At 36.5% G+C, this 22,900-nt stretch overlaps 2 protein-coding genes across 3 annotated transcripts; both read left to right on the forward strand.

The window, feature by feature from the left end:
- Positions 1-1,776: 1,776 nt before the first annotated feature.
- Positions 1,777-5,187, forward strand: LOC127454719 (NADP-dependent oxidoreductase domain-containing protein 1-like). Its single transcript, XM_051722076.1, has 3 exons — positions 1,777-1,943; positions 2,490-2,631; positions 5,060-5,187. Exons 1-3 carry the CDS (start codon positions 1,899-1,901, stop codon positions 5,185-5,187), a joined length of 315 nt encoding a protein of 104 aa, XP_051578036.1. The 5' UTR covers positions 1,777-1,898.
- Positions 5,188-7,749: 2,562 nt separating this feature from the next.
- Positions 7,750-15,948, forward strand: LOC127455271 (protein TMED8-like). 2 transcript variants are annotated; one of them, XM_051723007.1, is made up of 7 exons: positions 7,750-7,870; positions 8,242-8,287; positions 8,372-8,480; positions 8,595-8,694; positions 8,776-8,866; positions 12,948-13,238; positions 14,504-15,948. In XM_051723007.1, exons 3-7 carry the CDS (start codon positions 8,374-8,376, stop codon positions 14,719-14,721), a joined length of 807 nt encoding a protein of 268 aa, XP_051578967.1. In that variant the 5' UTR covers positions 7,750-7,870; positions 8,242-8,287; positions 8,372-8,373; the 3' UTR covers positions 14,722-15,948. The 2 variants fall into 2 exon arrangements, with proteins under 2 accessions (XP_051578967.1, XP_051578969.1); XM_051723009.1 differs by lacking the exon at positions 7,750-7,870 and having other exon boundaries at positions 8,225-8,287.
- The last annotated feature ends 6,952 nt before the right edge of the window (positions 15,949-22,900 follow it).

Below are 22,900 nucleotides of genomic sequence, written 5' to 3' on the forward strand. Positions count from 1 at the left end.
AGCATCAACCTTCCACACAAGGCCAAATCTTTGCATGAGCTGTATACAAATAACCAAATACTACAATGTACAATAAAACACAGCTTACAAGTTTTCATATACCTAGAGTTTGTAGCCTGAGAAGAACTGTCAGCCTTTTTTTGTTTGTTTGTTTTTGTTTTTTGGTCTGATCTGATTCGTCTTAAATGTATTTAACCTCACTTAACCTCATTACCTATGTTTTAACTTTCTATCAGCACTTACAGAAAGATTGTGTATAAAATAACGTAATCAGTGCTTGAATGACTAATATGCATTATGCGTATGAGGGTATATTCTGGTAAATGTGGGATATCAGAAAATGGCATCATTTATGTTAATACTTTCACTGCAAATTAATTATGGGGACTGAAGAAAAGTCATTTGTAGCTAATATTTTCTTTAATTTATATAAAAATAGCTTTTCTTCGTTCACTATCTATAGTTAATTAGGCATTATATAAAACACTGTTCAATCATTGGTTAATGAGGCAGACTTAAAGCAGCTAAAACACCCACTCTGTCATAAGACACTGTCTAGTCAATCTTTTTAATGCAGTGGTTTATTAGGGTCCATCCCTGCAATAAACTTTTTAGTTTTTCGACTGAAGGAGAAAACAGGCAAACTTTCTATGTTCATCATGTCACAGCTTAATTACATACAGAAAACAGCACACATTTTCCCAGGATTCCTGGATGTGTTTCTGCAAAAGCTATGTATAAGAACTCATCAAGTACTTAAAGTAAAAGCTGTTTGAGGATATTCAGTACTATGCTGATTAGGAAAATGCCTTACAGAATCGGAAAGTTTAAGCATGTAATAGGACACTAAGAGCACTAAGTGTGCACTGAAGGAAGTTTGTTTTAAGAGTTTCATTTCATTTTGAAAAAAATAAAAAAATAAAAACTCAACTCAACAAAGCCCTTTGCCTTCTGTAAAATAAAATGTATTTCTGGAAATCAGTGTAATTATTAGTAAAACAGCACCTAGTGGATCCCAGTTGACAGACTCATCAAAAACAAAAGTCCACACACAACACACCACATATCCTCTTTCCTTTTGCTTTCTCCATCAATTTCTCTGTTTATGAAACGCTTAAACGGCACAGTATTATGTTTTTTTGGTAATGGACTTAAAGGTGTATTGTAGTACGATTTCCCTGTCCCCATTTTGCATCTCTGAGGACCTGAAGTTAAGGAATTATCAAAACTAGAATGTTGCAAATGTTCCAAAGGGTAAATTACTAAATCACTGTGGCTACTGTCACAAAATGACGAGTAATGATGTAACTGTTTAAAAATAATACATGATGATTTGTTTTGCATCTGTATAATTTATAATATAATTTATTTTATTTGTCATAATGTTGATCATAGTTTTTGAAGTTAAATGTACAATGTACAAAAGAATGGTATGGGGGAGGTACAACATTGTACATGACTGTAATTATTTGTGTTAAGTTTTATTTCATATCATAATATGCCTTGTACAGTGTTTTTAGTTTTGTGCATTCGTTGTTGTTTTTATTTTTTCATTTGAAATTGTTTTATATTTTATTTTTATAAACTTGCAATGAATAAAATGTTCATTCAGCATGCCAATAGAGGTCTTTGACTCTGAAGTGTCTGCTTTATGAATCAGGGCCGTTGGGACTTTTGTTTTGAAAAACCGACGTTAATCGAGTGCTTCATGTCTAGATGATCCTAGCTTCACAGTCTGAACTAGTTGCCATAGTAACTGGTCATGTTTACATAACTAGCATAGCACAATGTTTGACTTAACTGATAATTTTAACTCTCGGATTTGAGGCTGGACTCACTGAAGATGAGAAAAATTATCTGTATCTTCGCAGTCGGTCAGCTGGTTTGACTGTCAGTGGATGTGCGCATGCGGTGTTTGTCTGCATACTGGTCCATTTGTTAAGGTAAGAGCAGCTGTTGTGGATCTTATCTCCATAAAGATCTTAACTCCGTTTTATGCGGGCCGAATCCAGCCTCGTATGCGTTTATTTTTTATTTTATTTTTTATCCCCTCTTCTCCCAATTTGGAATGCCCAATTCCCACTACTTTGTTGGTCCTCATGGTGGCGCGGTTACTCACCTCGTGGCGGAGGACAAGTCTCTGTTGCCTCTGCTTCTGAGACAGCCAATCCGTGCATTTTATCACGTGGCTCGTTGTGCATGACACCATGGAGACTCACAGCTTGTGGAGGTTCATGCTACTCTCCACAATCCATGCACAACTTACCACATGCCCCATTGAGAGCGAGAACCCCTAATCGTGACCACGAGGAGGTTACCCCATGTAGCAACCGGGCCAATTTGTTTGCTTAGAAGACCTGGCTGGAGTCACTCAGCACACCCTGGATTCGAACTCGTGACTCCAGGGGTGGTAGTCAGCGTCAATACTTGCTGAGCTACCCAGGCCCACCTCGTATTCGTTTTTTGATGCCATGTGCATTTTCATACAGAAGGAAACTTCTAAAACACATCTGTCTGTTGGCATACTGGGTAGAGGACAGATGGGCAAACAGCTGGCTATGGTTTTACTGCAAGTGTCCAGCCTCATGCCATCTAATATGAACACCTCGACTAAAAGACCTGAGACTTTAGGTTAGTAAATATGCTTTTTTTTGTGAATGGCAAAGAATAACATGTATAAAATTATAATATATATAGCATCTTCAGCTGACAACGGTTATAAATTTGAATATGACAGAATGAACCGCATCAACTCAACACTATGACAACACGCAAAATGATTGACATGCAAAAACACATCAAAATCTTCTGACTGGCTGATCTAAAAATGTGTATGTGGTCACATTTTTGTTGTTTACAGAGTCTAGTGCTGTCACAGAGATCGGTGCGATATCTCAGGACACTTATTTCATTCATATCTTTCAAGGGAGAAGGAACATTTTCTACATAACATTCCATAAAAAATCGTTAACTGCACCTTTAAAGGAATATTCCGGGTTCAATACAAGTTAAGCTCAATCAACAGTATTTGTGGCATAATGTTGATAACCACAAAAATACATTACATTTTAAATAAAATAAGTAAATAAATTTAAAAAAAATAAAAAGCAAAGATCGAGGTTACAGTTAAGCACTTACAATGAAAGTGAATGGGGCCAGTTTTTGGAGGGTTTAAAGTCAGAAATGTGAAGCTTATAATTTTATAAAAGCACTTACATTAATTCTTCTGTTAAAACGTGTGTATTATTTGAGCTGTAAAGTTGTTTAAATTGTCATTTTTACAGCCATTTTAGGGTTTGTTGACATTAAATCGTCATGGCAACAAAATTGTAAAATTGGCTTTAACTTTACACAGAAAAGGTTAGTAAGTGATTTTATCACACTAAAATCATGTTTACACACATATCTTTTATGTTTTGTGGCTGTACTTTTCAAAAAGTGAATATTTTAACGTAAAAAACAATTGGCCCCATTCACTACCATTGTAAGTGCCTAACTGGAACCTCGATTTTTGCTTCTTTTAAATAAAAGAAGGGACGAGTCGAAATACATTTTTGTGGTAATCAACATTATGCATTATGAGCTTAACTTGTATATAATCCGGAACATTCCTTTAATGTACTTTGGTTGCATCTTGCCCATATATTGTTTTGTTGCCTAAACAGATTATTGAATGTATGATTGAACAATTTATGTCAGATTGCATTTATGAAAAATTTACACTGAAATTGGTTCTGCTTGCATTTCGAGTGAAAGGTTGCATATTCTTATGTATAACAGTAATATATTCTTCGAGTCGCATTAACTCAGCATCATGCGCACAAGCACTAGCAAGGAAACATGCGAAGGTGCACCCGCCTGGTGTCTGTCCACCCATTAAAACCCTCACCTGAGGCTGGTGTCAGACACTGATCAAAAACAACACTTTTTACACTGTGAATCAGTTTTATTGATTTCAAACACCTCACTGGAAGACCTGTCGGTCTCTTTAGGGTAATCTCTTTTTTCATTGATGTTCTAGGTGACATCTCAAAGATGGGTGTTGAGTGTTACTTTGACAACATTAGACTGGCTTAATGGGCAGATGTGTTCTTTCTCTGTGTGTTGCCTGCTCATCTACCTTAAGTCTGTGCAATCTTTCGCTCCCAAATGCCTTCACACTGCCTCGTATACAGTTTCACCTCAGCAGTGCCATTAAACAGGTATTAAACAAGACAAAGAAACAAACAAAAAAAACCTCTTTGGCTGGACTTGATTCAATTGTGGACAGTGGTTCCACGTGTTTGAAATGTGTTTTCTTAAAGGTGCACTCAGTAATTTTTTCCTCATTAACAAAGTTTAACTCCTAAAGTCGTGAATTGTAGTTTTGCAATATATGTAGGAAATCAAGACCACTCACATTAAAATGAAGACACATAATCATATTAGTAACCTTATAAAAGCTGTTTTATTCTACATGGAGAGGGTCCGCACATGGGGGCTGCCATGTTAGAGTCACACGACCAGCCAAATACTACTTGCTTTATCTCAGTCACCGTCCTGTTATTTGACACCTTAACTCATTGATTAAATAATCATGGCTGACTGGGAATACTACATTTCTACAATGGCATCTGAAACTTAAAACTATTGATTTTAAATGATGCTGCATCCAAGCCACTAGGTGTCAGTGTAAATCTAAGACAACAGAGTGCATCTTTAAATTACTATGTAATCTCAAACACTTTGTGTAGAAAGAACCTAATTGAATTGGGTAAACCTAACAAAATTAGACATGTCAGAGTAACTTAAATAAATCTATTTTATTTCTTTGCATTCTAATCAGTGAAAGTGAATGTTAGCATGCTAAATACATGTAGTTTAGTAATTATACTATGATTAGCACAGCAATTGCTCAGTGAAGCAAGCAATCGATATCATGTGCGACATCTACCTGTCGTAAACTCAAGCCTATACCATAATGATAACCCCCAAAACTCCAACATAACAGAAACTAATCTAAATCTCAATATAACAAAACATTAAACACCAACAAGTAAACTTGCGCTGTTTACTGCAGGTGGCATCTCCCTGGACCAGAGATGGGTGTCTGCTGTGCTGTACACTCTCCTCCACATGTGTATGGCAGAAAAACTGGGTTCCGGAAAGGCTCTTCAACTGCTCAATGAGTGCATTCTGTTAGTCTGATGAGTGAGTGTGATGAGGAGGAGGGCGTGGCCGGGCCGAGAGGATTCACGCCCGGCGCTTAGTTGCCCAATCAGCGGGAGAGAGATAAAAGGAGGAGCCGGGGACACCAGAGAGAGAGATCAGTGTTTTGTGTGTGCGCTTTTGTTATGTTTCAGTTAAGTGTTTTATGTTGAATTAAAGTCTTTTTGATTGTTAATCCGGTTCCTGCTTCATCCTTTTCCGATGAACAAGAGGCTTGTCTGCCACAGTGAGTCTCAAACATTTCTCATGCAAATGCATAGGTTCTGTTTGATAAATCAGGGTTAGGAAAATCTTTACCTGATGCCTGAAGTTTGACTCTGTTTTTGTCTGTTTTTGCAGCCCTTTTACCTGGATCACTTTGGTTGATGCACAAACTAAAGAGACTCCTTTATCTGATTTGGTATCAAGAAAATAAAGGCTTGCAAGGATGCATTTCACTCATGTAACAGTGTATTTTCAAACCTAGCAGAAGGAACGAAACAGACTTAACGTTTAAATTGTGCAACATTTTAGATTTACATTGTATATTTCTATTCATGTAAGATCTGTTTATCATTAACCATCTATTATGTGCTGGTGTTTGTAAAGTGCAGTCTAAAATAAGTGTTAATTAAACTCAGGGGGAAGTGGGTATGTCAGCTGTACCAACTCCTTTGAGAAGCTGAAGTGCTATATTTTGTGTGTTATTCTCTGTAGATATTTGCTACTTATGATTTTTAAATGTTCTCGAGTACATTTGAACAAGCTGAGTTAACTAGAAAATGCTGAATCAAGGAAAAGCAAGATGGTAACACTTTACAATAATCTTCAATTCGTTAACATTAGTTAACGCATTAGGTACCATGAACTAACAATGAACAATGTATATTTACAGCATTTATTAATCTTTGTTCATTGTTAGTTCATAGTGCATTAACTAGTGTTAACATATACAACTTTTAATTTTAAGAGCGTATTAGTATATTTTGAAATTAACATTAACCAAGATTAATAAATGTAAAAGTGTTCATTGTTAGTTAATGTTAACTAATGTTAACAAATGGAACCTTATTGTAGTGTTCCCAGTAAGAATATAAGATTTTGCAAAAACTTACTGTATTCTGTACAATGCTTACTTTATTCAGAATCTACTTAGAGAACATATGTACAAAAAAGTTTTAGCCTATTTTTAAGATTTATGCATTTAAATTTTAGAACAGAATTCCATCAAATTACATTTTTTAATGTTTTTCCAAAATTTATTTAATAAAACTTAAAATATTTAGTTTTTTGAGTCTACTAAAGATTACTCAATTCAATTTGATGAAATTTTGTTATGAAATTGAAATGTCTAATAATCTTAAAATTATTTTTTTAAAGTATATAATCCCTACCATGTTGATTTAGACATGATGCCAATTTTGTTATGTTATGTCCTTTCTTACAAGAGAGAATTTCAATTAGATGAGGGTCTTTTTATATTTTTTTATTTAATTTTAATAAAGAGTTATTCACAGTTTCAGATTGAAAAAAATATATAGGCAAACACAGCCAATGTAAAATAAATGCAAAATAAAATGCCACTGTTTTATATATTTATTTTTATTTTATTAAATACACTTTTAATTTAAATGTATTATATTTCAATATTGAAATACAGTAGCCAGCTATCAATTTTTGGTTCCCAGAATGTTCTGGGAACGTTAGTTTTTGGTTATAAAAATAAAATCTAAAAATAACCATTAGAGAACGATCTGTGGAGGTTCTTATTATGTTGTCACACAAAAACCTCCCTGCAACGTTCTGGGAACGTTAGTTTATTGTAACAAAAAATACAACCTAAGAGAACCTTCCTAGAACGTCAGGAATTGGTTCCCAAAAAAATTACCAAATGAGAACCAAATCCTAACGTTGGGGGAAGGTTCTGTGTTTGCTGGGTAACAGTTTGATTAATATTTCAGTACTCCTGTTAAAATTATACATGTATACATTACTTTAAAATTAATACATCTTTTTAAACGAAATTATCCTACTATAGAAATAGCTAAACATAGAACAGCTTTTTATTCCTCTTTAACTTTTTTTTAAAAACCCTCTTATTTGGGAACTTTTATTATGTAGTCGTGTGTGTCTGGTCGACATTCAGAAATACTTGTCACCAAAGATATTTTAAACGATGAAAACTCTCCCCATGACAGAGCGTAACGGTAAACTAGCTTGTTACGACAGTAAGTCACCGTTTGCGGATACCATACAAATGAATGGGGAGAGCCGTAAACTGACACCTACATGTCGCAAAATTGAGCGTGACTTCTATAAAACAGCAATTATATCGTAGAAAACCCCACATGTAGTTAACTAAAAAGGATTTTTTAGTGTAAAACATGTTGAAAATTAGCGGACAGACGGTCAGTTCACTAAGTGATAAACTGTTTCCTTGCAAAAGCAGTTTATTCAGCACACTGAAACATCTCCTCACTAGACATCCATTCAAAAAGAACGGCCTCTTGTCTCCTTGCCAGTGTACCGCCCATAGTGTAGAAAACCTTGTAGGCTCAACTTAAAAGAAGAGCTCTGTTGTCACTGCCATCACAGTAGGTATTTACAAATTAGCGGACTTCCTGGGCATCAAGCGTTCTCTGTCAACACTGTTGCGTATAACAGAATCACACTCTCGCTGGAGGTAAGTCAGTGTACATTATATTACACAACAATACTGGACGTGTAAGTTTAACACATACTTATGTTTCGGTGGGTTTGGCATGGACTATAAATGCGGCTTGTTCTCGATATTTATTCCTTCTACTGAGATTGATGGTTTGGTGGGTGATTTCACTGCAGTTCATCGACGTGTCAAAACTGTTGCTGCGATTCATCCTGTGTGTGCTTGTCAGTTGCGTTTTGTAATTTTGATTGCGCATGAAACCTATATGTATGTATGTATATATATATATATATATATATATATATATATATATATATATATATATATATCAATAATAGCAATGCCAGTTTATTTTATGTTAGAAAACAATGTGTTTTGTTATCATGCAGATTTTGTATCATTAATGAGGTTATCTGACGGGCACCTGTGAGTCAGGTAAGAGTTTTCCTGCACTTTGATTACATGAATACTGTGATGTATATATGATGATGGATATATTGAATGTGCTTGGTGCTCTAGAGATGGAGAAACTAGAGACACCAGGGCTCCAGTCTAGACTGTCATCCCTGTCCGTTTCTTCTTTCCCTGGTATAACTTCAAAAAACTGTGAAGCAAATCCTTTGAACAGGTAACAGGCTTGTGAATGCTTTGATGTAACATGCATCAAGCCTTTCTGCAGAAAGGAACTCAACAAATGGTTATTTTATAGTTAAAAGTCATCCTTACTATTTTCATTTTGAAGACTTCAAAGCACAGACCTTTCCCGGACAGTGATCCAACCAGACAACCAAACTGAAATGGATGGTATCAGCAATGACAAAGAATTTCCACAATCTACCGAGGTATTGAAATTAAGCCCATCAGATATATCTATATATCCTGTTCCTTGTGCTATGCCTGTATTGTTGTGGTGTTGTCAATAGGAGCCCAGTGTATCTCTTGGGAAAGCAGAGGCAGTTGACTCACAGGAGAGCACTACCAGTGAGGGGACCTCACCGCCTGGGGAGAAAAAAGGTTAGCGTACCCTCTATTAGAGAAGTGAAGCAAAGCTCTGGAAACCATCTCATCATCTTTCATAATTGCCCCCAGAGAATGTGATTTGTGAAAGCCTAAAATACTCTTGTCAACTGTTTGGATTAAATGATGGTCCTTAAAGGGATAGTTCACCCAAAAATGAATATTCTCTCATCATTTACTCACCCTCATGCCATCCCAGATATGTATGACTTTCTTTCTTCAGCTGAACACAAATGAAGATTTTTAGAAGAATATTTCAGCTCTGTAGGTCCATACAATGAAAGTTAATGGTGGGCAGAACTTTGTAGGTCCAGAAAGCACATAAAGGCAGCATAAAAGTAATCCACACATAAAAGGAGTCCAGTGGTTTATTCCATGTCTTCTGAAGTGATATGATAGGTGTGGGTGAGAAACAGATCAATATTTAAGACTTTTTCTTTACACTATAAATCTTCACTTTTCTTCTTCTTTTGTTTTTAGCGATTCACATTCTTTGTGCATTTCGCCACCTCCTGGACAGGGAGGAGAATAGTAAAAAAAGACTTAAATATTTATCTGTTTCTCACCCACATTTATCATATCCCTTCTTAAGATATGGATTAAACCACTGGAGATATGGATCACTTTTAAGCTGCCTTTATGTAATTCCTGATCACCATTTATTTGCATTGTATGGACCTACAGAGCTGAGATATTTTTCTAAAAATCTTCATTTATTTTCAGCAGAAGAAAGAAACTCATACACATCTGGGATGGCATGAGGGTGAGTAAATGATGAGGGAATTTTCATTTTTGGGTGAACTATCCCTTTAAATATGGGTGATCTATAAAATGATCAAATCTGACATTTGTAGTATGTCTTAAAGTAATCATAAAAAATGTGTCTGTAGGGTTGGTGTATATTCTTATAAGTCACTGTAGGATTGGTGATCATGTGACAGTTTTTCAGAATACAACACTTTGAATCGTTGGATACTGTGTACTGTGCTGTGTTGTATGCTGTCCCAAAAATAGCATGCAGTGTGCATTATATAGGCATAGTTTTGTAGCATGCAATATGCAGTACAAAAGTTGTTTTATATAACTGGATAGTTCAGACTCTGAAATCTCAGGAGCCGTAAAAGATATGATATACAGTACAATACAAATGATATACACACAACATGTGACTGCACATCAATTGGATAAATAATAAATATACCAAATGTGTCTATATATAAACTATATAAATTAATTGGTAAAATAATGGTTTATTGTGATTTTTATTATTTTTAATAATAATATTATATTAGTATTATTATATAAACAATACATTCATTTTGTTTTATCTTAATATTTATCATAATATTTATAATTTATAATTATAAATAAAATATATACAACACACACACACATTATATATATATATATATATATATATATATATATATATATATATATATATATATATATATGTATGTGTGTGTGTGTGTGTGTGTGTATATATATATATATATATATATATATATATATATATACACAGCCCTGGAAAATATTAAGAGACCACTGCAAAATTATCAGTTTCTCTGGATTTACTATTTATAGGTATGTGTTTGAGTAAAATGAACTTTTTTGTTTTATTCTATAAAGTACTGACAACATTTCTCCCAAATTAAAAATAAAAATTTTGTTATTTAGAGCATTTATTTGCAGAAATGACAACTGGTCAAAATAACAAAAAAGATGAAGTGTTTTCAGATCTTGAATAATGCAAAGAAAACAAGTTCGTATTCATTTTTAAACAACACAACACCAATGTTTTAACTTAGGAAGAGTTCAGAAATCAATATTTGGTGGAATAACCCTGATTTTCAGTCACTGCTTTCATGCGTCTTGGCATGCTCTCTACCAGTCTTTTACATTGGTGTTGCGTGATTTTATGCCACTCCTGGAGCAAAAATTCAAGCAGCTCGGCTTTGTTTGATGGCTTGTGGCCATCCATCTTCCTCTTGATCACATTCCAGAGGTTTTCAATGGGGTTCAGGTCTGGAGATTGGGCTGGCCCAGGGTCTTGATCTGGTGGTCCTCCATCCACACCTTGACTGACCTGGCTGTGTGGCATGGAGCATTGTCCTGCTGGAAAAACCAATCCTCAGAGTTGGGCAACATTGTCAGAGCAAAAGGAAGCACGTTTTGGAAGCAGTGAAACTGAAGGAAGCAGTGTACACTGGCAGCCAAAAGTTTGGAATAATGTACAGATTTTGCTGTTTTGGAAGGAAATTGTTATTTTAATTCAACAAAGTGGTATTCAACTGATCACAAAGTATAGTCAGGATATTACTGATGTAAAAACAGCACCATCGCTATTTGAAAAAAAGTCATTTTTGATCAAGTCTAGACAGGCCCCATTTCCAACAGCCATCACTCCAACACCTTATCCTTGAGTAATCATGCTAAATTGCTAATTTGGTACTAGAAAAATCACTTGCAATTATATCAAACACAGCTGAAAGCTATTTGGTTTGTTAAATGAAGCTTAACATTGTCTTTGTGTTTGTTTTTGAGTTGCCACTGTATGCAATAGACTGGCATGTCTTAAGGTCAATATTAGGTCAAAAATGGCAAAAGAAGAAACTGCTTTCTCTAGAAACTCGTCAGTCAATCATTGTTTTGAGGAATGAAGGCTATACAATGCTTGAAATTGCCAAAACAAAACCTGAAGATTTCATACAGTTTGTACGCTACAGTATTCAAAGAGAAAGGACAACTGGCTCTAACAAGGACAGAAAGAGATGTGGAAGGCCAGATGTACAACTAAACAAGAGGATAAGTACATCTTAGTCTCTAGTTTGAGAAATAGAAGCCTCACATGTCCTCAGCTGACAGCTTCATTGAATTCTACCTGCTCAACACCAGTTTCATGTACAACTATAAAGAGAAGACTCAGGGGTGCAGGCCTTATGGGAAGAATTGCAAAGAAAAGCCACTTTTGAAACAGAAAAACAAAAAGAAAAGGTTAGAGTGGGCAAACAAACACAGACATTAGACAACAGATAATTGGAAAAGAGATTTATGGATCTTAACCCCATTGAGCTTTTGTGGGATCAGCTAGACTGTAAGGTGCGTGAGAAGTGCCCGACAAGACAGCCACATCTATGGCAAGTGCTACAGGAAGTGTTGGGTGAAATGTCACCTGAGTATCTGGACAAACTGACAGCTAGAATGCCAAGGATCTGTAAAGCTGTTATTGCTGCATGTGGAGGATTTTTTGATGAGAACTCTTTGAAGTATTTTAAGAAGTTCTGAAATTTTTTTTTCAAATTGTAATAGTAATTTTTCACGTTATTAATGTCCTGACTATATATTGTGATCAGTTGAATGCCACTTTAGTGAATAAAAGTATCAATTTCTTTCCATAAGAGCAAAATCTGAACATTATTCTAGTTTTTTGGCCGCCAGTGTGTGTATGTGTGTGGGCAGGTTTAAGTGGTTTACGAGGACATTTTTTTTAGGTTACAAACTGGTAATTAATCACTTAAAAAACATACAAAATTATGTTTTATTGAAAATGCAAAAATGCAGAAAGTTTTTTGTGAGGGTTAGGTTTAGGGGTAGGGTTAGGGGATATAATCTATAGTTTATACAGTATAAAAATCATTATGTCTATGGAGAGTCCTCATAATGATAGCTGCACCAACGTGTGTGTGTGTGTATGTATGTATATATGTATATGTATATATAAATATAAAATCATTTACATATTAAACATTGTTGCCTTTTATTATATTGCTGTTGCTGTCATTTTATAAAAGCGATAATCGACCCAAAAAGGCTGTGTGTTACAGTGATTACATTTTAACATGGATGTTAGAGCCAATGTGAAATTATGCAGCTATATTTCGCTACAATTAAGTGCATCTTGGCTCACTTATTCTGCTACCTTATGTTTAAAAACATAACATTTCCAAAATGGGCTTAAGGGTCCTAAAGTTCCGTTTGTAGTACATCCTCTGTGGTGTGAACACAATGCTTCAACCTGATATTTTTAGTCAATCCATGCGTGAAATTAAAAATAATTAATTGAGGGATCTTTTTGCAGCTCTTCCGCCATTGAAACCTGCATCTACCTGGACTTCAATGGCCCTGAAAGAGCTAAAGGCTAAGATGCGTCAAGAGAAGGACAGTGTGGTGACTGTCTACCGTGGAGATATAATGACCGTCCACATGCCTACTGTTCCTGAGGCCAAGCGTGTGTGTTGGGAGTTTGCTACAGATGGTTATGACATTGGTTTTGGGGTCTACTTCGACTGGTCACCAGTCACCAGCAGAAACATTACTGTCCACATTAGTGAATCCAGTGATGACGAGGATGAAGATGATGAGCTGGAAGGTGAGGGGGCATTTCCTGTCCTGTTTCCTGCTTTTGTTCAGTCACACTAGCAGTATTTTGTGTTGATAGTGTCTTACTTGTGTCTTGAAATTGCATGGTTTATTGACACATTTCTCTTCAGTTGTAATGAACAAATCAGTAAACTGGGTGAATTTCACAAAACCTTTCATGGAATATGTCCAGGCCATATTTCTGCCCAAAATTTTAAGAAATATATAAGAGATTATATTTTGCATGTTCATGACAGTTAAGTAGGCTAAATACTGAATCTAATAATATATCACCATTTAGAACAATAGTATAAAAACTAAAAAATAGAGAACATGTCCGGACGAATATGATAATAGAATTTGCTCGACAGTTGTGCTTAATTGTCATTGAAATCATGTCACAATAAGTTAAAAAAAATAGGCTTAATTTTCTTCTTATTCAGTACTGTACTTGGACTCTCTACACATTTTCCACTATTTATCAATGTGTTTTCTATGCAGTTGCCACTCCATTATTTAAATAATTGTTTTTATTTATTTTTTTCATGGCGGACTTTTATTATGGGATAATATATCTCAAATAACCCTGCCCCTAAACGGCACATAATAACAAAACTAACTTTAATTGATCACTTTGCATATGCATATAACAGAACGCAGGTGTCTCGAGACCCACTTTTAAAAGTTTACATTATTTTTTTTTACCTGACATGGTGTCTAAAAACACTCCATTCCTGCGCACAACGCTAAAAAACAGCCGGTATGCACAACGTGTCTCGAGACCCACTTTTAAAAGTTTATGTTCTTTTTTTAATCTGACATGTCATATAAAAAAAACACACTGCTCCTGCGTGAAACACTGGGGGAAAAACAGCTGGACGCAAAGCAAATAACAGAACGCAGGTGTCTCTAGACGCGCTTTTTAAAGGTAATGTTTTACCTTACACGCCGTCTAAACAAATCCTGTGTTCCTGTGTGAGCAACAGTCCCAGACGTCCATCTAGCACATCTTTACATAGAAAAACAATGGAGTTAGGAGAGCAGATGGACACAAATACGTGTTTGGTGTGAATGGCCCTTAAGTGGGTGGTTCTTGGATAATTTAAGTTGTAGTACATCCCAGACCTTTTGTCACTGTGAAAGCTTTGGCTACGTGAGACAGTATTTGGGTTATATTTGACCTGACATGTTTTTTTGTGAGATTCACCCAACTTACACTAAATGGATTCATATAACTAATACTTTCAGTGACATGTCAATTGTTTTCTCAAACAGGCCCTGTTGTTCCTGGAGATGTAGAGAAGGGCTCTAAATCAGCAGCCAACTCGAACTTGGGAGAGATCCTTCCTGTGTACCGTCAAGATAGTCATCTGGCAGTGCAGGGTGGCAGCCATGATTTTCCAGGAGAGGGCACGTACTTAATAAAGTTTGACAACTCTTATTCACTCTGGCGGAATAAGACACTGTATTACAGAGTGTACTACAGTGCCTGAGGAATCAAGTGCATATTTAAAATGAAGGTTTTAGTGATACTTATGTTTGATCTTGTGTATTACATTACTGTTTATGTATAATTCTTGCTATTGTTGATTTGTGCTTTTATTTTATCTAAAGCCCTATCATCGATCAAAAAGTTTGCTTATATGTACAAAATGATTTTAGAAGTAAGGGAATCACAAAGCTCATGATATGTGTTATGTTTGGTGTTTTGCGTGCACTTAAGATACTATGTGCAAATAATATTTCAAGGGTCCATATATGTTTTATATTTGCATTTGCAGATACCACAACTGTGGCATCGCATATCAGGGACTATAGTAGTAATCAGGGAAGGTTTATGGGTGTTCACCCTGGTCAAATGCTTTTCAAACATTTCCATACAGATCAAATGCAAATAAGAAAACAGACCACAGTTTATTCAGGTTGTGATAAATGAGTAATTTTAAAGTCTCTATATGTATATATAGAGAGAGAGAGAGAGAGAGATTTATTGATGTGTATTGCCAATAGTCTTCTGGAGTGGTTCTTTGAGGTCAGATATATTTTTGTCTTATCAAAATTCACAGCAGAACTACAAAAACACTTGAAGCTACAACTACTGTAGTTAAGATATATTAGAAACCTCATTCACCTATATATGTTTTTATTGCAGTTGGAAGCTGTAGCAAGATGGCTATCAAATCAATCACCAGGGATACTACTTATGGCAGTGGTCACATCCCCCTTGTTTATAACTTAAAAGGAAACCATTTCCTGCCACAAAAGGCAGCTAACTTGTTACATAACTGATTCAATATTTACATGTCCCAGGCTCTGAAGGGTGGTTCAGAAAAATACAAGACAAACTCTAGCAGAGTTTCATGATTATTTCTGTTTATGTTGTGCAATATGCCACACTGAGTGCTGACAGCAAGGGTTGTAGTATAGTGTTTACTTTCATTTCAGTACTCTGTTCTTGATTGTATTAAGAATACCAAATCACACTGCAAACATGCAACCTGCACACTTGCCTCCTTTACCAGTGAATTACTTTTGTACCTTTAATTATTTGTATGTCTTAAGAGACTTGCATTGTGCTGCTCAGATACTTTATACTGCTAATGTGCTTTTTTGCCTGTCCTTCTGTGTATCTTTTTTGGATGATATGAATTTGATGTTTGTTTGTCAACCTTTTCATGTTTTTCTTTTGCTGTTTGTTCACAATAAACATTGCTAATGAATCCAGTTTGCAGTTGCGGTCTGTTTCATCAATATTCATATTTTAATGTGTTCTTTTCCTTTAAAAAACATTGACCTTAAAAGGTGCATTCAGTAATTTTTTTGAATATGTCATCTTAGACTTAGACAGTGACACCTAGTGGCGTGGAAGCAGCATCATTCAAACGCAATAGTTTTCAGTTATCAATGTTATTGTAGAAATTCACTATTCACAGTCAGCCAGGATTCATTTAATCCCTGAGTGAAAGTGTCCAATAACAGGGCGGTTACTGAAAATTAAGCGAGTAGTATTCGACTGGTCATGTGATTCAAAAATGGCTGCCCCCATGAAGGGACCCTCTCCATGTAGAATAAAATAGCTTTTATAAGGTTACTGATATCACTGGAGTCTTCATCTCATGTGAGGGCTTATCATTATATACATGTGTTTCAAAATTACAACGGATTTCTTTAGAAGTAAAACTTTTAAAATGAGGTAAAAATTAGCCTACTGAGTGCAACTTTAAGGCAATATATTGTGCTTCCATGAAAAAGCCGCCATGAAAAAGCCTTTCTCTGCATTAAAACAAAAAAGGGAAGGCCACATGCAAACCTTTTCCTCAAACAGTTCAACCTATTGACTAATAGCAGAAGTGAAAATGCCAGTTCAAGACTGGAGCAGACTCTGAATCTCTTACAGAGTGCTCTGTTAGACTGAAAATAATAATAATAAAAATGAAAACTTCATTAAAATCTGCATAGAAATTTCACAACTTTTTGGAAGACAATTATATATTTGAATTTAAATAAGAGATGCCTGTCAATGGAATTTAATGTTCGATCAATTTAACATTCAAATCCGCTGTACATGCCGATCGATTGTTAAAATATATTGCTGAATTAATGTGTTTTGTATAAATCGGCTCATTTATTCATAACATTGTTCTAACATTTATTTATTCTTACATATTAATTTCAGTGTTTATTCTTTAATATATTGTATTATGTGTATGCCTATTTAGCCAATTTATTAATTCATTAATTGTTTTTTGCATCAATTTGTAGGCGAACCCGGAAGGCTAATTTGCCATGGGCTCCCTCTGGAATTCCCTGGGTGTTTTACAAAAATGTATGCTGCTAAGGGGTTGCTAGATAAGAACTACAAATACCACAAGGATGTATATGAACATGCCTGACCAAACAGAAAACTGTAGTAGTTCTTATCTAGAAACTTGTCAGCAACATACTTTTTTAAGAAACATGGCAGCTTCAAAATTCACTTTTGGGGTGTAATTGTTACAACTGTATGTTGTAGAACAAAATGTCCAAGTATCTTCAAGTAATGTTCACCACAGACCTTATTTTACTCATAAATCCAAAACTGGCATTATAAAAACCCATATAAAAATTCCGAGGGAACCCATGTTTCAGAAATGCATATTGTCTTCGGTGGAGTACAACCTGAACATTTTCAAGCATTATATCAGATGTTAAAGGTGCACATGATAATTTTTGTGTTTGTGTCATCTTGGACTTACACTGACACCTAGTGGTGTGAATGCAGTCTCATTCAATCAAAACAGTTTTCAGTTACAGATACCATTATCCACCTTATTTTCAGTGCCCTTGTTTAACTGAAAAATAAGGCAGATAAAAATTTATTCACAGTTAGCCATGATTAATTTAATCCAAGAGTAAAAGTGTCAAATAACAGGGCGGTTACTGAGATTAAGCGAGCAGTAGTCGCTGATCATGTGATTTTAACATGGCTGCCCCCATGAGGGGACCCTCTCCATGTAGAATAAAACAGCTTCTATGAGGTTACTAATATCACTGGAGTCTTCGTCTTATGTGAGTGCTCATGATTTTATACATATGTTTCAAAAGGACTATTAATTAATTTAGGAGTAAAACTTTTTTTATAAGTTATGGCAGAGTGACAGACACTGGAGGTTATTAATGCAACCCCCATCACGCTGGTCCAACTGGTTGCAGACTGCAGGGCCACACATGGTATTTACCTGAACCTGAAAAGCAAGAGCATGCCCTTTGGTCCTTAAGTGAAACACCTCGGCAGTTTATCAGATGGGTGTTTTTATATAACCTACCGTACTTCTCCCGTTAAATTCACACGATTAATCAAACATGTCTGTTTTTGTCGTTTGTCTTTGTCGTTTCTAATGTACCCTATTTAGAAATGTCAACTGCACGATGTACCAGGTTCAGATGCCCTAACCTTTGCCAAAGCAGATGGTAGTGTTTACTTTCATTGGGACTCTTTCACCTCACTCAAGGCAAGTGAAACTGGACAGCAGCCAGTTCAAGTTGCAGTTGTTCAAATAGTGTTATTAAAGGTGTAGTTTAAGTAGTGTTCTGCTGAATATAGTTTTATCATTGATTTTATCCATTGCTTTAAGCTTGCTTTTATTAACAATATATTTTATAAAATAATGTTTGACAATAATAGGTTGTCTAGTGCTAAATTTGTAAGTCCAATCTGTTTGATTACAGACAAGGACACTGCTATAAATGACTCAGATTTCATAATTAAAGCAGCTTTGTATGTATAGTTGGATCCACTCTAGGCTTTTCTTTTGCTGTAGCTCATTTTTAAACTAATTGAATTTATCAAGGATTTATATATATATATATATATATATATATATATATATATATATATATATATATATATATTTTTTTTTATTTTTTATTTTTTATAAGGTCTTTGCCAAATACTACATAATTCTGGAGGTCTATCCCCCTCCTTGACCTACAATTTAACTGATCTCCTGTATATTAACAAGGTTAAACCCCAGGAAGTCAAGAACACATTCACCCCCAAATTCTCATTGTTCAAAGGATAATACCATTTGGTACACAATGTTTATTCTGTCTGGGTATTTAAGGAAAGTTGGCAAGAAGCTCGGGGAGTCTGTATTCAGATCTCCCATACTGTCGCTGTATGTAGTTTCTATTTGCCAAGTATGTTTCTCTGACTTATATCTTATTTTTAGGAATGTTTGTTTATTCTGATCATACACTATATTGCCAAAAGTATTCGCTCACCTGCCTTTAGACGCATATGAATTTAAGTGACATCCCATTCTTAATCCATAGGGTTTAATATGACGTCGGCCCACCCTTTGCAGCTATAACAGCTTCAACTATTCTGGGAAGGCTTTCCACAAGGTTTAGGAGTGTTTATGGGAATTTTTGACCATTCTTCCAGAAGCGCATTTGTGAGGTCAGACACTGATGTTGGACAAGAAGGCCTGGCTCACAGTCTTTGCTCAAATTCATCCCAAAGGTGCTCTATCGGGTTGAGGTCAGGACTGTCTGCAGGCCAGTCAAGTTCTTCCACACCAAACTCGCTCATCCATGTCTTTATGGACCTTGCTTTGTGCACTGGTGCGCAGTCATGTTGGAACAGGAAGGGGCCATCCCCAAACTGTTCCCACAAAGTTGGGAGCATGGAATTGTCCAAAATCTCTTGGTATGCTGAAGCATTCAGAGTTCCTTTCACTGGAACTAAGGGGCCAAGCCCAGCTCCTGAAAAACAACCCCACACCATAATCCCTCCTCCACCAAACTTCACAGTTGGCACAATGCAGTCAGACAAGTACCGTTCTCCTGGCAAGCGCCAAACCCAGACTCATCCATCAGATTGCCAGATGGAGAAGCGTGATTTGTCACTCCAGAGAACGCGTCTCCACTGCTCTAGAGTCCAGTGGCGGCGTGCTTTGCACCACTGCATCCGACGCTTTGCATTGCACTTGGTGATGTATGGCTTGGATGCAGCTGCTCGGCCATGGAAACCCATTCCATGAAGCTCTCTATGCACTGTTCTTGAGCTAATCTGAAGGCCACATGAACTTTGGAGGTCTGTAGCGATTGACTCTGCAGAAAGTTGCCGACCTCTGCGCACTATGCGCCTCAGCATCCGCTGACCCTGCTCTGTCATTTTACGTGGCCTACCACTTCGTGGCTGAGTTGCTGTCATTCCCAATCGCTTCCACTTTGTTATAATACCACTGACAGTTGACTGTGGAATATTTAGTAGTGACTGGACTTGTTGCACAGATGGCATCCTATCACAGTACCACGCTGGAATTCACTGAGCTCCTGAGAGCGGCCCATTCTTTCACAAATGTTTGTAGAAGCAGTCTACATGCCTAGGTGCTTCATTTTATACACCTGTGGCCATGGAAGTGATTGGAACACCTGAATTCAATTATTTGGATGGGTGAGCAAATACTTTTGGCAATATAGTGTATGTGAAATTGGGATTGACTGAATTCTTGTAACAATGTTTTATATACTACCTGGCAAATAAATTGTTATTATTTGATTTAGTCTGAATTTCTCTAGAATCATTGTGAGAAACCACCCAGGACAACCAGGTAGGAGAAACCACCTAGGACAACCGGGTAGGATTTTCATTAGACCAGGGTAGACCATACTGGAACTTTAATATAAGAGAAACCAGGTAGGAGAAAGCCATATAAAGACTCTCAGTCACTGCTCACCACCCATCTTAGCAAGTTGTATGTACGTGACTAAGCGGCAATATCGTCTGGTTATGAGACAAGCCAAACCAGATGATATTATTTAACCTTACAACCGCTGACTAAGAACGGAACTGGCTATCCATTTTCGGGAGGTTTACGTAATTTAATAACGGCCGGAGTAAGATTCCAAAGATCGAAAGGACAATGAATAGAAGAGGATTTAGAGTAATCAAAAGATCAAATTAAAAGAATGATCAGAAGTTAATTAGAGCTGTAATCTAGATTAGAGGTCAATTTAAAATGGAGTCAGATTAATATTAAATTGGAGTCATAAAATTAATAACAGAATCAATTTGTAAAGTGTAAATTAACAATAATTGCTTTACTTCATAGCTCAGAAAAGACGCAGAGACCTTCAAGGGGCCATTCTATTGGAATCTGACATCGGAACAAATAGTTTGGTTTTTACCCCTTTTACAGTACAGAGTGGTTATCTGAGTTACCGTAGCCTTTCTGTCAGCTCGAACCAGTCTGGCCATTCTCCGTTGACCTCTCTTATCAACAAGGCGTTTCCGTCCACAGAAATGCCGCTCACTGGAAGTTTTTTGTTTTTGTGAACTCTAGAGACTGTTGTGCGTCTCCAGTAATGAGAATTGGATCAATTTGAGATTAGTAGTTTTCAGATCAGTATTTTATTTATTTCCTATTTAACACAGATCGTCCATCAGAGCGCTGGAGTCACGCAATATGTTTGAGTTATCCTATTACAGCCGTTCTGGTTGGTGGAGAGGCTGATGACCTGGTCAGTTGTAAGACTCTCTATGGAAGCTGGAAATGTGTGCGTATAAAGTCCTTCTATATTTATATATACCCATATTGAAAAGATATTTTAAAATTTAGCAAGTTTCCCTGAAATGTCTAATGGTGATGAATGAATTATTTAACTTCATAGATCTTTTGGGCAGTGGGTATCCAAACAACGTGTACGTGTACACGTATTAACATATAAGGAAAGTATAATTTCCCCGTCCATTACATAGATTTTTTCTTATTATAGTCAGGTATGATTAATATAGGCCAGTTTTACACGTTTCATATCATGAATTGGGCCACTGTCATGCTATGAAACTTACAGTAAATATGAAAAGTTTGGCAGAATCTACAAAAATCTGAGTATACATGTGTATATACACCCACTATACAATTGTATTATTGCTGTACTCTCCTCAGATAGTGATTTCTGGTTCCCCATGGACACCTCATCATCTGATGCCAGCCCACCTAGCTCTCACTGTCACTCAGCAACCTTTGATCCTGAGTCTATTTGGGGATTTTCTACCATTCTTCTCTGCCGATCCTCTCAAGCTCTGTCAGGTTGGATGGGGATCGTCGGTGGACAGCCATTTTCAGGTCTCTCCAGAGATGTTTGATTGGGTTCAAGTCCAGGCTCTGGCTGGGCCCACCCTAAGCCACTTGTCCTGTTGGAAGGTGAACCTCCAGCCCAGTCTGAAATCCTGAGTGCTCTGGACCAGGTTTTCATTAAGGATATCTCTGTATTTTGCTGCATCCAGCTTTCTTTCAACCCTGACCAGTTCCTGAGTTCCTGCCGCTGAAAAACACCCCCACAGCATGATGCTACCACCAAAATGCTTCACTGTTGGGATGGTATTGCGCAGGTGATGAGCGTTGCCTGGTTACCTCCAGACATGACGCTTGGAATTGAGGCCAAAAGTTCAATCTTCTTTACATCAGACCAGAGAATCTTTTTTCTCACAGTCTGAGAGTTCTTTAGGTGATTTTTTGCTTTCTTGCACTGTGGAGAGGCTTCCGTCTGGCCACTCTGGCATAAAGCCCATATCGGTAGAGTGTTGCAGTGATGGTTGTCCTTCTGGAAGTTTCTCCTATCTCCACACATGATCTCTGAAGCTCAACCAGAGTGACCATCAGGTTCTTAGTCACCTCTCTTACCGAGACCCTTCTCCCCTGATTGCTCAGTTTACAGCTCTAGGAAGAGTCCTGGTTGTTCCAAACTTCTTCCTTTTAAGAATTATGGAGGCCACTGTGCTCTTAGGAACCTGCAATGCAGCCAAATTTTTTTTTGTAGCCTTCCCCAGATCTGTGCCTCTACATTCCTGTCTCTGAGCTCTGCAGGCAGTTCCTTTGACCTCATGACTTGGGTTTTGCTCTGATATGCATTTTCAGCTGTGAGACCTTCTATAGACAGGTGTGTGCCTTTCCAAATCATGTCCAATCAATTGAATTTGCCACAGGTGGATTTAAATCAAAGTGAAGAAACATCTCAGTGATGATCCAGAGAAATGGGATTCACCTGAGCTAAATTTCGAGTGTCATAGCAAAGGGTCTGAATACTTATGTCAATGTAATATTTCAGTTTTTTCTTTTTAATAAATTTGCTAAGTTATCAAAAATCTGGTTTTTGCTTTGTCATTATGGGCTATGGAGTGTA

Source organism: Myxocyprinus asiaticus, chromosome 17 (genome assembly GCF_019703515.2).
Source record: "Myxocyprinus asiaticus isolate MX2 ecotype Aquarium Trade chromosome 17, UBuf_Myxa_2, whole genome shotgun sequence".
NCBI classification, from domain to species: Eukaryota; Metazoa; Chordata; class Actinopteri; order Cypriniformes; family Catostomidae; genus Myxocyprinus; species Myxocyprinus asiaticus.

Excerpts from the sequence above, each read along its gene's own strand:
- LOC127454719 (XM_051722076.1), top strand. The coding sequence starts at position 1,899 with ATGTGCGCATGCGGTGTTTGTCTGCATACTGGTCCATTTGTTAAG. Across the intron at positions 1,944-2,489 it reads ATACTGGTCCATTTGTTAAG|AAGGAAACTTCTAAAACACA; the intron begins GTAAGAGCAGCT and ends ATTTTCATACAG. Across the intron at positions 2,632-5,059 it reads TAAAAGACCTGAGACTTTAG|GTGGCATCTCCCTGGACCAG; the intron begins GTTAGTAAATAT and ends TGTTTACTGCAG.
- LOC127455271 (XM_051723007.1), top strand. The coding sequence starts at position 8,374 with ATGGAGAAACTAGAGACACCAGGGCTCCAGTCTAGACTGTCATCCCTG. Across the intron at positions 8,695-8,775 it reads AATTTCCACAATCTACCGAG|GAGCCCAGTGTATCTCTTGG; the intron begins GTATTGAAATTA and ends TGTTGTCAATAG. Across the intron at positions 13,239-14,503 it reads TGAAGATGATGAGCTGGAAG|GCCCTGTTGTTCCTGGAGAT; the intron begins GTGAGGGGGCAT and ends TTTCTCAAACAG.